This window comes from Periophthalmus magnuspinnatus, chromosome 8 (genome assembly GCF_009829125.3).
Source record: "Periophthalmus magnuspinnatus isolate fPerMag1 chromosome 8, fPerMag1.2.pri, whole genome shotgun sequence".
NCBI lineage: Eukaryota > Metazoa > Chordata > Actinopteri > Gobiiformes > Gobiidae > Periophthalmus > Periophthalmus magnuspinnatus.
The window spans coordinates 10,991,906-11,007,351 of record NC_047133.1 but is presented as its reverse complement, the minus strand read 5'-3'; the positions used below and the strand labels follow the sequence as shown (position 1 = coordinate 11,007,351).

The 15,446-nt window shown below is 37.3% G+C and overlaps 1 protein-coding gene across 1 annotated transcript; it reads right to left on the bottom strand.

Annotated features, from left to right (window-relative positions):
• Positions 1–209: 209 nt before the first annotated feature.
• Positions 210–11,445, bottom strand: cbx2 (chromobox homolog 2 (Drosophila Pc class)). Its single transcript, XM_033971030.2, has 5 exons — positions 11,315–11,445; positions 11,193–11,236; positions 5,734–5,799; positions 4,614–4,683; positions 210–3,294 (listed from the first exon to the last, which is right to left on the bottom strand). Exons 1-5 carry the CDS (start codon positions 11,384–11,386, stop codon positions 2,128–2,130), a joined length of 1,419 nt encoding a protein of 472 aa, XP_033826921.1. The 5' UTR covers positions 11,387–11,445; the 3' UTR covers positions 210–2,127.
• Positions 11,446–15,446: the final 4,001 nt, after the last annotated feature.

The following is a 15,446-nucleotide window of genomic DNA, read 5'->3' as shown; positions in this document are numbered from 1 at the left end:
TTGGCGGTGCGACTCCAGCTCCCACAAATGAATGTTGTCGTTGTGTCCTTGGGCAAGACACTTAACCCAGGTCACCCCCAGTGTCTGTGTACACTGGTGTGAATGTGAAAAGCACTGTATGAAAATAGGACCATTTACCATTAAGATAAAGTTTCATACAAATTGCTTCCAAATGAAATGGCAAAAAAAAAAAAAAAACATAACATCGTAGATCATGAATTAAACACATTTATTGAAAAATATGCTCCGTCTATCTGCACATACTTGAGTAGAACATGGTTACAAAAATATTCAGTCTTTAGATATGAACCACACCAGAATCTCACTCCTTCAATGTAAATAAGACACTGGCAGTGACAGCAAACGACCAAATATGCGACAGAAATATTATAAAAAATTTTAAAACGGCTTTTAGTTTAGCTCCTTACTTAGTACCTTGTCCAAATAGTTTTAACATGATCACAAATACAGCAGATTTTAGTATAAAACTTGTATAGATTATCATGACATATACCCTGAAAGGAAACAGTTTATGTCCCTTCAAAATAAGAGTAGACATAGAAAGGTAGAATACAAAAGAGGTAGCTAAACTTTTGAGTATTACAAAATAAAAGTTGCTATAAAACTAACCTACAGTTTGATATGATTCACAATTCAACAAAGACATGACAGGAGCAACTAAAAACAGCTCACTAGTTTCTCTTAAGGTTAGTAAATATGTTAAGTACAAGCACACACCAAAATAAAACGCCGCCATCTCGTGTTTGCAGAAAAATGATACTTTCAGAATACTATTTTGTTTAGGGTTTGGAGGAGGATGGAGGACACCGGCATATATAATTCTAAGTACATGATGCAACCTATTTAGATTAAAGTCAGTTTGGTAGAGGGTTGCCAGTAAAAAAATATATAGATTTGCTTAATTATATAGTTCTATAACAAAACTAGTGAGTTTCAAATTAAGGTTTTACTTTTTCTGAGTACATTTTCAATTGAAAGTACTTATTTTTGGCACTGCAATCCCACACTTTGCTTAAAATCACTTTCCAGGATATTTCCAGGGTTTTCCAGGGCTTTTTTAGTCAATTAACCCACTTAAAGTTGCGTAATTTTTATATGTAAATTGCTACTGGTTTGATCATGATGATGGATTAACCAAATAATCTCAACATTTACCGTAAATCACAACATTTTAATGACTTACGTGGCTCGCCCAAACACAGCAAGCAAAGTTTAAGGTGGAAATGGAACTGCCAACCCCTGGAATAGTGTGAAACTGTCTAAAATCTACAGTATATACGGCAAACTTGTACAACAGCAGCGTTTTATCTGGTGAATGTTTTGTCCATCTTCACTTGAGCGTTTTCCTTCTAAATACAGTCTTTTTCGGTCTCTTTCAGTCCATTATAATTTCCATTGTGAAATAACCAGCCTCTGAGCGTCCTTATGACCACATTTAAACTCATATTCATTAAAAAAAACAAAAACAAATAAATAAAGTTCACTAAGAACGGTTTTACTAAAAAGAAGCGCAAAGTTGTTTTTTCCCCATCAATGGATCCAACAGTTTGTTACACTGCAAAAATACCAACAAGAGTTATGACTTAAATTCAGAACACTCATCTCGTTAGAGTAGTTTTGACTAAGATCTATTTAGTTTGTAGGGCTGCACCAATGTTTAAAGAAGCACTATGTAACATTTCTGGCGGAGGGTAGGCCACCTGTTGGTCTCCATGGAGATGTTGTTCCACAGGTGACATTAATTCTGTCCATCTTTACGGAGACAAACAGTTGATGTAGAGGAAGAATGCATGTTTTTGTAGCAATAAAGAACATCTGAAATTCAATAAATGCTTAATACATAAGTTTAATGCCATACTGTGGAACATTTCAGACAACGCAATAGCATCTCCATGGAGACAAGCAGGTGGCAGATCCCTCACCAGAAAAGTTGCAAAAAGGACCTTTAAACTATTTTTTTTATAATGTAAAATCTTGATTTACAAATAAAGTCAAAACCAATTAAATAAAACTAAATCAAATTAAATAAAAGATAATTATTCTGATTTCAAACTGTTTCAACTTATGTATTTCTCTTATTTGTTGCAGTGTTAAATGTCCAAAATCTCAGTAGTTTCGGATGCTGAAAAACCCCACGCTGGTCGGCGACTCCTTCACCGTCACCGTAACCAGATTAGCAGTAACATCGGTGACAAAAACGTGTTCGATCAAACTTCTGGGCGGCTTCCAGTCGTTATTCGTCATAATCTGACTTCCAAAATCCGTGTCCGACTCCGAAGTGCTCCCCTCCTCACCTGCACTCAGCTCATTCACCTTCTTCCCGTCTTTTGAAACCTCACTGGCAGCTTTGTGAACGGCGTTTCTTGAATTCTTGATCTCTGCAAGCTCTTTTATGCTAGTTTTATCTTGTCGATTTTGCAACGGTGCACCGGGACTTTTGGGTGACATATAATCTTGAGTTTTCCGAACTGGCGGGGTCGGACTTTTGAGCCCTGACGTCTGCATAACTCCATTCACGTGTAAATCTTTTGTTTTAGCATTTTGAAGATTCAACGGATTTTTCTGGTTTGAACCTTGACCTCCTGACAGACCATTTTTGGATGGCAAAGCTGTTACGGATTTTGCGCTGGGTGTCCTTTGCATGCTCGCGATGCTGGTTTGCGGTTTCTTAGCAACATTTGGCGGACTTAACGTATGCTGTGTGGTCCCTTGATGCTTAGTTGTGTTCAAATTCAGCGCCGCTACTCCTTTTGACTTGCTTGCTGCTGGTGTTTTCAAATCCAAACTGCTAGCGCTTGCCCCCGTTAGCTTAGCATCGCTTTTGTTTTGGTTAGCCTTGTTAGCCGCTAGGTTGCTCTGCGCTTGCACGGATTTAGCCACGCCTTGACCAACCGGGGTCCTGTTTAAACTGCTGATGTTGCGATGAAAACCCATAAACGTGAAGCTAGCGGGGTGGACAGGTTTTTTGATAGCACCCGGGACTTCCAATTCTTTGAGTGGTCTCTTTGCTTTGTTGTGGTACTCCTTAAGCTCGGGCGGCATTGGTTTTCGCCCGCGTTTTCTAGGTGGGTCGGGTTTGGCCATGACAATTTGAGCTTTCTTTTGGGGCACGGGGTGTAAGGTTCTGATGGGAGGTTGCTGGTTTGACTCCTGGTCATCTTCGTCTTCAGATGAAGAAGAGGAGGAGCATGAGGAGGAGGAATCAGAGGAGGAGGACGAGCCAGAGCCAGAGCCGGACGAGCTACTGGACTTCGGAGGTTCTGGAAGGTTCTCCTGAAATTAGAAATAAGTGATAAGTTGGAATTCTGTGGTGGAATTTTCCGTTTAACTGTCAGATCGCAGTTTTGTTGACCTGGTTTATGGTTAATATCTCTGTAATCACTGAGCTTATCCACATGAAACAAAAACTGGCGCAAAGGTCAAGGTCTTCTCTGTCGGTATTAACAAAAGTGAAACTATTTTTTCCACACTGGATTTAGGATGTGGCGCCATTGTTGAACCCTAAAGACATGATTTTTGTCAGATGAAAGGACTTTTAAGGCATAAGATTAATGGGGCAAGTCTGTGGAGCCAAAACCCAAACTAATAATGAGAAGTTTCAACATTTGTGGATCATACATTTGGACATTTCTCTCTAAAACAGTGAATGTTCCATAGAGTTATATAGGCCCATGCCCTCCATCTGAAATGTCATGAACTATATGAATATGACCTATTTCAATTTAAAAATCTATATATTTCAAGAATTTATTTAGCACAATTCAGCCTTTGAAAACTGCAAAAAATCAGCCATAGTCCTATTCTGCAGATGTCTTGTCAGTTACTGTGTTTTTTTTTCTTTGTGGTTTGCTCTTAATAATACAGAGATCATTGGGTTCATTGCGGTTCACGATATATGTCTGAACACCTGTTTTTGAATCAAAAAAAAAGGAAGTCATAGAAATGAAACTACAGAGCACAGCAAGATCTGGGTGCTTCTTCTGGTGTTACTTAGGGTCAAAGGTAGTAGTCAGTTACAATTACTTGAGTAACTTTTTAAGGAAATTATACTTTTCAGAGTAGTTTTAACAACACTTTTACTTCTACTTGAGTAATATTTTTTATTGACATAACAGTACTCTAACTTGAGTAAAAGTTTTGGTTACTCTTCCCTCTGTGATTAAGTCTACAAGTGACAAAAGCTTTATGTTGACAATATGAAATGATTTGAACATTTGTGTTTCTTATAATGCTCTTTCAGGTATGATTTAGATTTTCTCATGTTTGTATTTATCCTTTGAAAATGCCAGATTTTGTGCTTTATTTAACTTTCGTACTGTAAAATCTGATTTAAAATTTGAAGGACAAAAAATTACTCTTGACAGTCACTCTTGAGTAGTTTTCCCAGATAATGTCAAGTCATTTCTTGAACCACTACTTTCTACTTCTGCTTGAGTAATATTAGTTTCAAGTCATTTTGAGCGTACTTAATTTTGTCTACCACTTCTGCACAGCATCTTCAGCAGCTCTTGATGGTTTTAGATATAATTAAAACACTTAAATTTGCGGTACTTCAACTGTAAAATAAGAGCTGAAATTTGGAATAAACGTACAAGTATTTTCCGCGGTCGTCCTCTGGGTCTCTTCCCTCGATTTCTCATCATCATCTCTCTTTCTTGCTCTCTGGAAACACACACACAAAAAAATAGTTTTATTTTGTTAAAATAGTTTACTTCTTTGGGGTATTAACTGCTTACACATAACATGAAGATCACCATGTTGCTTTTTATAGTTTTGAAAATGCTATATTTGGCAAGATAAAAAAAAGTGTATTGACATTTTTTATAAGTTTTACAATTGTTTTTGACTCCCCTCCCTTTGCTCTTGGCGTTAAGTCACTCCCCCTTCAGAACGCTATCACAACACGATCAGCGTGCATCCCACTAATGAATCTACTGCACATTACATCAGGTTTGCCAAGTTGCTGTGTAGTTTTGTATCACGTTTTTGTATATTTATGGAGAATGTCTTGTGGGAGCATGGGTGACGTCAGCTTGTAAACGGAGCCTTGCACAGAATCTTATAGCTAACAGTACGGGGGGTTTGAATAGGGCCCAGGGGAGATCTCAAAAATACTCAAACATGCATGGATGGGTGACATCTAAAACCTCTTCAGGCATGTTTTTGATGAGGGAATAACATTATAACATGCTAGACAGCTTAAAAAACATACATTTCGCAAAATATCTCCTCTTTAAAGCCAAAGTATCAATATTGGTATCAGAAATGAAAATGCTTCATTGGTGCTGCATTATAATTTTCCTTAAAATTTTGATTAGTTTGAACCATTTTAGATTTATATAAACGTCACCCAATTGTTATTTCACTTTTAGTTGAATAAATACATTTTTAAGATAATAGGATTCTGCTAAAAGTTCACATTTTAAATATCGAGAAGAACTGCCAAAAACACTGAAATATGAACGGACAAACTAATACAATAATCACATTTTAGAGCACGTTTGTACAGATCTAAATTACACGCTTAGCAGTTTTTATGCAGACTGGAGATTTTGTGATTTGGGAACTGTGTCCAATAAAATTCCGATTTGGTTTTGATTAATCTTGCAGCCCTAAAAACCCCTTAAAGCAAATTAAAAAATATATAATTTTAGTTCATCTGTCGAGGCCCCGTTTCAGTGTGAATATTTTGTTGTGACAGATGAGACTCACTTCTTGTTGAACGCCGCCAGGAGTCGAGGGTCCAGAATGTTTTCCTGAGGCTCCCAGCTGTTGTGTCTGAAACAGAGACAGAAAACTACTGTTACAACTGACAGATATGAAAGAGAGGAGAGAGGGAGGAGAGGAGAAAGGAGGGAAGGCACAGAGTTAAAACTACTGTTACAACTGACAGATATGAAAAAGAGGAGGAGAGAAAGAGGAGGGAGAGAGAGAAGGAGAAAAAGAAAAGGGGAGGAGAGAGGAAAAGGGGAGAGAGAGGAGGCAGAAACAGACAACAACTGTTACAACTGACAGAGAGACAAAGAGAGAGAAAGGAGACAAAAACAGGTGTCAGCGCAGTCAAATATGAAGAAAGAAAGGAGAGAGGGAAAGAAGACGAGAGGAGGGGAGGCAGAGACGGAAAAACAACTGTTACAACTGACTAATATGAAAGAGAGAGAAAGAGGAGCGGGACCAACAGAAAAGTACTGTTACAAATGACTAATATGCAAAAGAGGAGAGATGGAGAGAAAGAGAAAAGAGATGGGAAGGAGAAGAGTGGGGGGAAAGGAGAGGTAGAGACAAAAAACAATGGTCACAACTGTCAAATATGAAAGAAAGAGAGAGAGAAGGAAGGGGGAGGGACAGAAAACTACTGTAACAAATGATTAATATGAAAAAGAGAGGAGGTGATGGTGAAGAGAGAGGAGAGGGAGGGGGCAAAAACAACTGTTACACGTCAAATATGAAAGGGAGAAGGAGAGAAAGTGAGAAGAGAGGAGGGAGAGACAGAATACTACTGTTACAAATGACTAAAATGAAAAAGGAGACAGAAAGAGGGAGAAAAGAGGAGACAAAATCAACTGTTGTACATCAAATATGAAAGAGGGGAGAAAGGGAGAGAAGACAAAGAGAGAAAAGGACAGAAGACAGAGACAGAAAACTAATGTTACAAATGACTAAGAAAAGAAGGAGAAGAGGAGAGGAGTAGCCTAGTTTGTTTGTTTGTTTGAATCTTTTCTAATTTCACATTGTAGTAAAACAACAACCACTAAACTCCACCTCAACTTTGAAACAGTGACAGTTCTTCACCTCATTTAAACTTCACTTCACTGTTCCACACTTAAACAGGAGAGTACAAGTCTAGAAATACGACTCAATGTGCCCTGTCTCCATCCCCTGCTGTTCCTTGTCCTTTTGCCTCAGATGCCCTCCCTCTCTCTCCTGGCTCGAGTTCAGAACTTTCTACGACGTCGTATTTCACCAAAACGACTCGAAACAACATTCTCCGCATAGTTTTAAACACAGCCAAAACTTTAGACTCCCCCAAGTCTCCTGATTTGACTCCAGTGTTTTTGTGGTGTAGTAATATTGGTTACTATAATAATTTCCAATATTAAAGGTGCATTATGTAACTTTTTTGGTCTGTCAACTGCTTGTCTCTGTGAAGATGAAAATGCTAACACATAACATATTTAGATCACCATGTTACCTTTTATTGTTTTGAAAGTGCTACATGTATTGCTATTAACATGTTTTATAAGCTTCACTTTTGTTTTTGACGTTTCTCCCATTGCTCTCTGCGCTAATTCACCCCCCCTTCAGAGCGCCATCGCAACACAATCAGTGTGAATCTCGCTAATGAAACTACTGCACATCGCATCAGGTTTGTCAAGTTGTTGTGAACAGTTTTGTATCATGTTTTTGTATATTTATGGACAACTGTTGTGTGGGAGCATGGGTGACGTATGCTAACCGCTAACCGTAAGAAGGGTTTGAATGGGCCCAGGAGACATCGCTAAAATACTCAAACGTGCATGGACGACATCTAAAACGTCTTCAGGCATGTTTTTGATAAGGAAATGACGTTATAACATGGTAGAAAGCTAAAAAAAAAATAAAAAAAATAAAAAATAACCTATTGATTTTTGCCTCTTTAACTTTATCCACAATCTCCATGTTGTAGGAACAGATTGAACCTCGCCCGTTTTGTTTTTCAAGTGTTTTTCTTTCCCGAACAGTGACCATGGCTCCTTTCACTCTTAATCAAACTCATTACCAAAACAAAGAGGCGGCTGCAAACTGGAGGCGTGGACAGGGCACAGCTCCGGTTTTGGGTGGAGAGAGAGGAGAGCGTGTGGATAAAATGACCCCTGAATGAGACCCCCCTCCTCCCCCACCCCATTCACACAAAGAGAGTCCAGGCAGCACCACGGGCTGAAGCATTCAAGCAGGATTACACAGCCACAATGCTGAGCTCGGAAAGAGGCAGATGTTAGGCACAAGCGCGAGACAATCTGGAAAAGGGGAACTCTATGGGCTAAAATGACTTGAGTTTTAAAGGGCCCATATTACACCGTTTTCTGACCCATGTTATAATGTTGTTTCCTCATCACAAACATACCTGGAGTTGTGTTTTTTTTTTTCATTCAAACATGTTTAACACATAAATCCTGCATATTCAGACAGTGTTCTTCTCTCAAACAGAAAACACTGTTACACTTTGTGATGTCAAACTCCATAAACCGTCACGAGAATCATTTGGATGATTTCAGCCCTGGAATTGCCAATTTGTACTGAACTAAAGGTAAAAGAAGGTATTAACTTGACAACTGCCTCTTCATGACATCACAAGGTGGAACAGATCATTTTGGGCTCGGGCATTTTGGGAGATGTAGACAAACTAATAATAAAGTGTGACTCAGACATGTGTGAATGAAACAAAACCTAACTCCAGTATGTGTTTAAGGAGGTAACAGCATTATAACACGGCTCAAATCTCACAATCTTCAATTTTGCGTAATATACAACCTTTAATCAGCCTTAATTTCAGTTGGAGGTTGGCAATATATTATCTGCAACATACTGTCAAATGGATGTTTTAAAGCCACACTATGTAATTATCTAGAGGTGGCACGTCACCTGCATGAGTCCATGGAAACTAAACATTAAAACCATAGTTGGAACATTCTCCATAGAGATGTGTTATATGCCAGACTATGGAAGATCAAAGCAAACCCACTCACAGTAAGGAAGGACACATGGAAGTTTTTCAGTGCAGTAAACACAGAGTTTTTTTGTTAAAATGTTGGCTGTAGCTTTAAAAGGTCCTATATTACACAAAATAGATTCATGTGAGCTTTTAGTCCTGTTATAATGCTGTTACCACCACAAAAACATTATAAGATAGATCTGGAAATAGTGTACTATGGGCCCTTTGAATATTGAGAATACATTAAGAAATTGATTACATAAAACAGTAACTTTCATCTGATTCTGAATCTCTCCACTCGCCTGTCTCTACGAATATGTTATTGCTTTCCCTGAAATGTTCCACACTATGCCATTAAACCATATCAGAGAAGCAGGTGGCGCTTCAAAGTTACAGGTCAGATCTGAGGAGAGGTGACCCTAATCACAGTAAGGATGTGTGTTTTCAATAGTAATTTTGAGCAAAATAACTACTTAATGAAAAAACTAAGTAAAAATACAGGAGAGACATGTTTAATGCGATACTGTGGAACTTTCCTGGCAAAGCAACAACATCTTGTAAAAAAAATATTGTGATTTAGATTTGTGATATGTTTAAAAAGTAGGATTCTGTAGATATCAAACCAAGATATGAGGCTTTCTTAAAAAAAAAAAAAAAAAAACTTCTGACTTTACTCAACCTTCTTTAAAACGTCCCTTTTTTTAAAGTACTTTTCATATGACCAGAGCACCTGCTTATAGAGAATACAAGGGCTAATAATGTGAATAGCAATTACCATAAGCAGATGTCGCTAATCCAATTTACCTCCAAGAACGACATATGGTCCCAAACTACAGCAGCCTCAAAGGGTCAAAACAACTCAAACTCAACAGAACAGAAACTGGACAGAAACCGTATTTAAAAAAGAGTAGTATTTTGTTGGTTTTGTCAGTTTTTGTCAACATAATATGGCCAAATGTATCTCAAATCATAAAGAAATCTAAAAACTATAAGAAAATCCGTAAGATTTTTGTGCCTTCAAGTTGAAAAAACTGGCACCAAGACACTTAAATAATTTGGTACTTTTTAATAGTTCAGATTGGCGTACTTATATTTATGTATTATAGAATCACTAAAAGATAGCCAACAAGTTTTCAACAATCCAAACCCAAACATCACGAGTCCTATCTGTAGCGCGGATAAGTACAAAAACTGCAATGACTTGTACCACACATTTTCCTGACAGCTCCAAATACTACAACTTTATAAAGAACAAATAGCCAAATACAAAAAGGTGCTATTCACTTGTTTAGGGACAGGGACCATGGTTTATGTGTATGCCAAGTTAATGTCAATTGTAATTACCATATAAGCAGATGTTGCTAATCCAATTTACTTCCAAGCGTGACATATGGTGACAAACTAGCTCCAGCAACAGCATATGCAGCAGACTACTGTTTATGTAGCCAAAACAAGTATAAAGACTGGATTCTTTACATTAAACATTTCATTCAGACATGTACAAGGTTTTTATAAGGCAACTACAACTTAAATTTGTAGAGTAACGTGATATATTAAAAACGTCACTGTACACTATATTAAAATAGTCACTGTACACTCTATGAAAAACTAGGTTGTCAATTTCTACCTGTCAGAAGAGAACAACACTATATAAAACGTGTTTATAAAGGATTACTACTAAAGACTGCATGAATATCTCACTTATTTGTTGAAATTTAACACGGGACCTTTTAATGGACGTAGAAGAACTCATGATTGTCTAAAAATATCTAAAAACTGGCCACACTAAAACTGAAATGGGAAAAAAAAGCTTTTGATTACTATAATTGGAATATATTTCAAGGACATGCCAAACTAGACACACTGGTGCCACAAATGCACTTTAATAATATGGTGATAAACATTTATAATGACACCTGCTCCTATTTTCAATGTTTTAAATTGACCTACGTAGCTATTTGCTGTTTTGTTTTTTGTTTTTTTCTTCTTTAGGCCTATTTTAAACAGGGCACCTATGAAAACAAGAGTCTGAGTACTCTCAATGGGCTCTCCCAGTGTAAACATAAAATAAATTAAAAATAAAGATAAATTCATTTATTTAATTCAATTAGCTAGTAGATCTGACACACAATGATAATAACCTATTTTTGCCTTCAGTAAAAATTAAATTGTAAACTATATAATAATTTAAAAAACGTAAAAAAAAACAAAGCAAAAACGTTAAAAAGACGTAAGCTGCGTCGCCTACGTGCAGTAACTGTAACTGTGCTAGCTAACTTGAAAGATAAGGTTTGAAATGAACAAAAGGTGCGTCTAATTGGTAAAATTACGCAATATCTGTCAAAAACTACGCACAAATACATAGTTAAGTTTATATTTTAAGACGTAGCTGAGTTCATAGGTCAAATTAAGTCCAAATTTCGCAAAGGCAAAAGCAACAAGCGTCACGTTGTTGTTGTTTTCATTGTTCTGTACTCACTTGGCCGACCATCCTCGCCACTTCACCAGGAACTCCAACTTCCCCTGAAAACACACACAAAAGCGCGATTAGTCAGGAAAAAGCGCTAAAAATCTCCGCAATTGTGTGTTAAATCTGCGTACTTTTCGGAGTCGTTTGTTAAGGATGCACTCGGCGTCAAAAACCTGCTCTCCCACCGCGCTCAGCTCCTCCATGGCCGCGCTTTGGCTCCGTGTGCTCAGCGGGGACGGAGCGGAGAGGAGGCCGAGCAGAGTGAGGGGGAGCGCGGGCAGGAGGAGGAGGAAGAGCCGGAGAGGTGGAGAAAGGACCGGAGGGGAGGGGAGACCGGATGTGGGACCGCGGGGTTTCACATTAAAAGTTAGGTAAGTAAGTTTAGTAGGTAAGGTATGTTTTGATTTTTACGATGTATGGATGTATTAAAATAACGATACAAATTTATATCGATTTGTAGCGTGCAATATAAGTCTGTACTTTATAAGATTTGCAAAAAAAACAACAAACAAAAACACTTACATGTAGGCCAACTATTTAAATTACATTAACCATATAAGAGTCAACTAGTCAATAATAATAATAATAATAATAATAATATGTATATCTTTTTATTTCTTAATTTATCTATCTATCTTTAAATTACACTTTTAAAGCATGCACAGGATGATTAAAAAATAATTTCCATTGTAATCATATCTGCACTCTTAAAAGTGTACAGATTTTCTTTTTTTATAACAAAGGGAGCAGCATTATTAAATCAAAATGTAAAAAAAAAAAAAAAAAAAAAATTAAAATTAAAAAACACTTTTGTAAATATTCACCATCTAGAATCCATCTTGAAGTTTACAACACTTTTATCTCTCTGCCACAAATATTTTTATTAAACATCAGCCTGTCCAGGGACTACAGGTGGAAATTAGTATTTATGCTATAACCTGGCACCAGACATCTTTCCTGTTTTTAAGGTCAATGTAATGTCGTGCACTGTCCCTGTTTCAAATAAAAGCATACCATACCATACCAAATGTTTTACTGTAGAATTACAGTGTTTAGAGTGTTTGAGTGTATTCTTATGTTGTTTTTGTGCTGGTTCTTGGTTTTCAGGCTGTCATTGTAAACAAGAATGTGTTCTCAACTGGACTACCTGGTAAAATATTGAATGAAGAAACAAGCAAACAAATGCAAAAAATAGATAAAATAAAATAAACAAAATAAAATACAATAAATGCACATGTTAAATTCTTCAGCTTGGTACTCTGTACCTGTATTTACCTGACAGGTTTAACTCAGCACTGCGGATAGATTGTTCTCCAAAGATTAGGGATGCACGATTTAGGAAATATATCAAATTGTGTTTTTGTTTTTTTGTTGTTTTTTTTTTTCTGAGAAGCACTGCAATTGTAATTAGATTTAAAAATTGCAGCCTTTCCAACTTTTTAGACTGTATGAAGAAGTAGACAAGGGAGTGTGACATCACCCATAGTGTTCAACTCCAGTCAAATGAAGCTCATCAAGGCTAGCAATTATAGGGATGAATTTAGAGCCAAGTTCCATATTTGGAATTACGACCATGAGTATTATAGCAACCAAAGAGCCAATTTGGAGCGAAGCTGTTGAAGATAATGCTCCTTCCTGCCTGCATCGCTGGTTTAGCAGGGAGTGGGTGCTTAGCAATGCTGTCAATCAAACCTGTTGCTAATGTGAGCGGTAGCGGCCTCAGGGAAAGAAGGATTTGTCTGTTATTAATGTTCAAATTTTGATTTACAGACACAATAGTGAAATATGAACACAATGATCATGTAGACCGGGTTAATATGAACATTTAAGACTAAAATTATGAGCCTGACAGCAGCAGTTACGGACAGAGGGGCCACAGTTTTTCAATAGAAATTTAATTGGAGTCGATGGAGCATGAAGTGCATCCATGCACGCTTCCTATTTGGAGCGTAGCGGCAAGTGCATTAGCTGTGTCATTTAGATATTCAGTCTATGTTCCACCTCAAGGAGTAGCCTATGTGTGTTTCCCTAATACTTAAAATTTAAAAACCTTCGGGGCAATATCTTTTATCTGAACACTATATTCCCAATGTTTGATTTTTTTGTCTTAATTTACGGTGTTAAACCAGCTTTTATTTTGAAAGTTCAGACAGGAAGTACATGTGTTTCTTATTTAACTTGACAAAAGCCCAGAGAGAGGCGGGTAACTGAGAAAATTGCACAATTGTCCATTCAAGGCCACCATACACGTTTTATTTTTCTCAATGAAAGACTTGTGCCCTTAATTATACTGTGTAGTTTTCAATCAAAAACATAAAAACCCCATTATGATTTTTGTTTTTCTCAAATGTCTGTGCTGTAGGCTAGTTGTAAATGTAGTAGTAGATTTGGTAACAATAAGTAGGTCTGTGTTTATGTAACTGGTCTGGAAGTTGCATAATGAGCTGTTTGGACAAGAGGCCTCAAAGTAGGTCAGGAAATGTAAAGCATAAGGGCATAGTATTTCATGTACACTGATTTTATTACAGAAGTTTATTGTCCATGGGCAAGACACTTCACTCATATTACAGAGTTGTCCTTAGTGATAAAATGCTACTATATGAATTGGATTCAATGATGAGGAAATAGTGCAGACTGGTGTAGAGCCTCATAGCAGGAAGGTTGACGGTTTGAATCCACCATCTTTGTCTGTGACAGTGTATTGTGATGTGAATGAGTTATGGATGGTGCAGCCTGAACTCTGCTCCAGACCACATTTTTTTACTGACAGAGGATTGGCTGTGGACCTCTTCATTAAAAAGACCCAAGTTGATCACTGACCATTAGAATTGACTGAATCTCAGTTATACTCTGATTAATTGCGTGTACTTCCCTATTTAAAAAGCTTATTACTATGTTACTACATTAAATATTTAAAATTTCAACTACTTTAGAAACTGCTTCATTAAAATGTGCTAGTGCTGGGCAAAAAAATCAGTTAAATTGATTAATTTAATTTTAAATTCAAAATAATTTGTAATTTGGAAGAAAATTCAATCCCCAACCCCCACGTTCAGAGTGTTCTATGGCCCACGCTCACACCTGCACAACTGAATAGAGCAACAAAGTGGAGAAAATAAATCCAGCAGCATGAAATATCTCTTAGTGTTACATTCCTCTGTGAGTTTAAATAACAGTGAAGAGGAGCGAGGACAACAGGAGATGAGGCTTCAGAACTTCTGTCTGTCATAGTCCTTACTGAAGGAGCGCGTGGATTCGCCTTGAGTTTTGAAGCAGAGTTTATTCACTTTTTTCTCTTATCCTCTATCTTCAACACACATAAGACAGTGCTCATAAACATAAATCCTCCAACCGGGCTAATTCCAAGCCCCAGGTTCTAAACATGGCCGCCCACTGAAGTCAATGGGCCATGCTCAATGGCGCATGTTGTAAGTTTAGCCCATGGAGCTACGAGCTATTGTTAGCTTATAGCTGTCTTGATTTGAGTTAAAGTCCACTCATTGTTACTAAAGGAAAAAACCCCAAAACATTTTATTTTGAGGCAAAATCGCCCAGCCCTTTGTTAAACACTACACAAATATAATTAATACTTTGCTGAAGGACACTTATTTGTTCAGAGAGATGTTTGTGTCTCAAAAATTTTGGCAAACTGAAATATTCTACATATAAAAATAATTGGCTAGTCTTTATTTTTATTATTTTGCATTTTAATAGGTTGCTCATTTTATGTTTTCCAATTTTCATGAAAGCATGCATATAGCTTATTTAGCGGCAAAGAAAGAAAAAGTATATTTCTTATACAAATATGTAAACATCCATGGATCTGTAAAGCCCACACTTTAGTAACCACACCCATAGTTTTATTAATTAGGGGTTATTATACATATCAGTTATAACCCATAACATATTTAGATAACCGTGTTACCTCCCCTTGCTCTCTGCGTTAAGTCACTCCCCCTTTAGAGCGTTATCATATCACTATGAGCTGCAACCCACTAATGAAGCTACTGCACATCGCATCAGGCTTGTGAAGTTGTAGGGTGTTTTGCATTTTGTATAGTTATGGAAAATTGCCGCGTGGGAGCATGGGTGAAGTACAGGCTTGTGGGCTGAGGGTTGTACGAGATTGCACTGCTAACTCTAAGGAGGGTTTGCATAATGCCCGGGAGAGATCACTAGATTACTCAGACATGCATGGATGACATATAAAAACACTTTAGGCATGTTTTTGATGAGGGAACACTAAATATACCATAGAAAGCT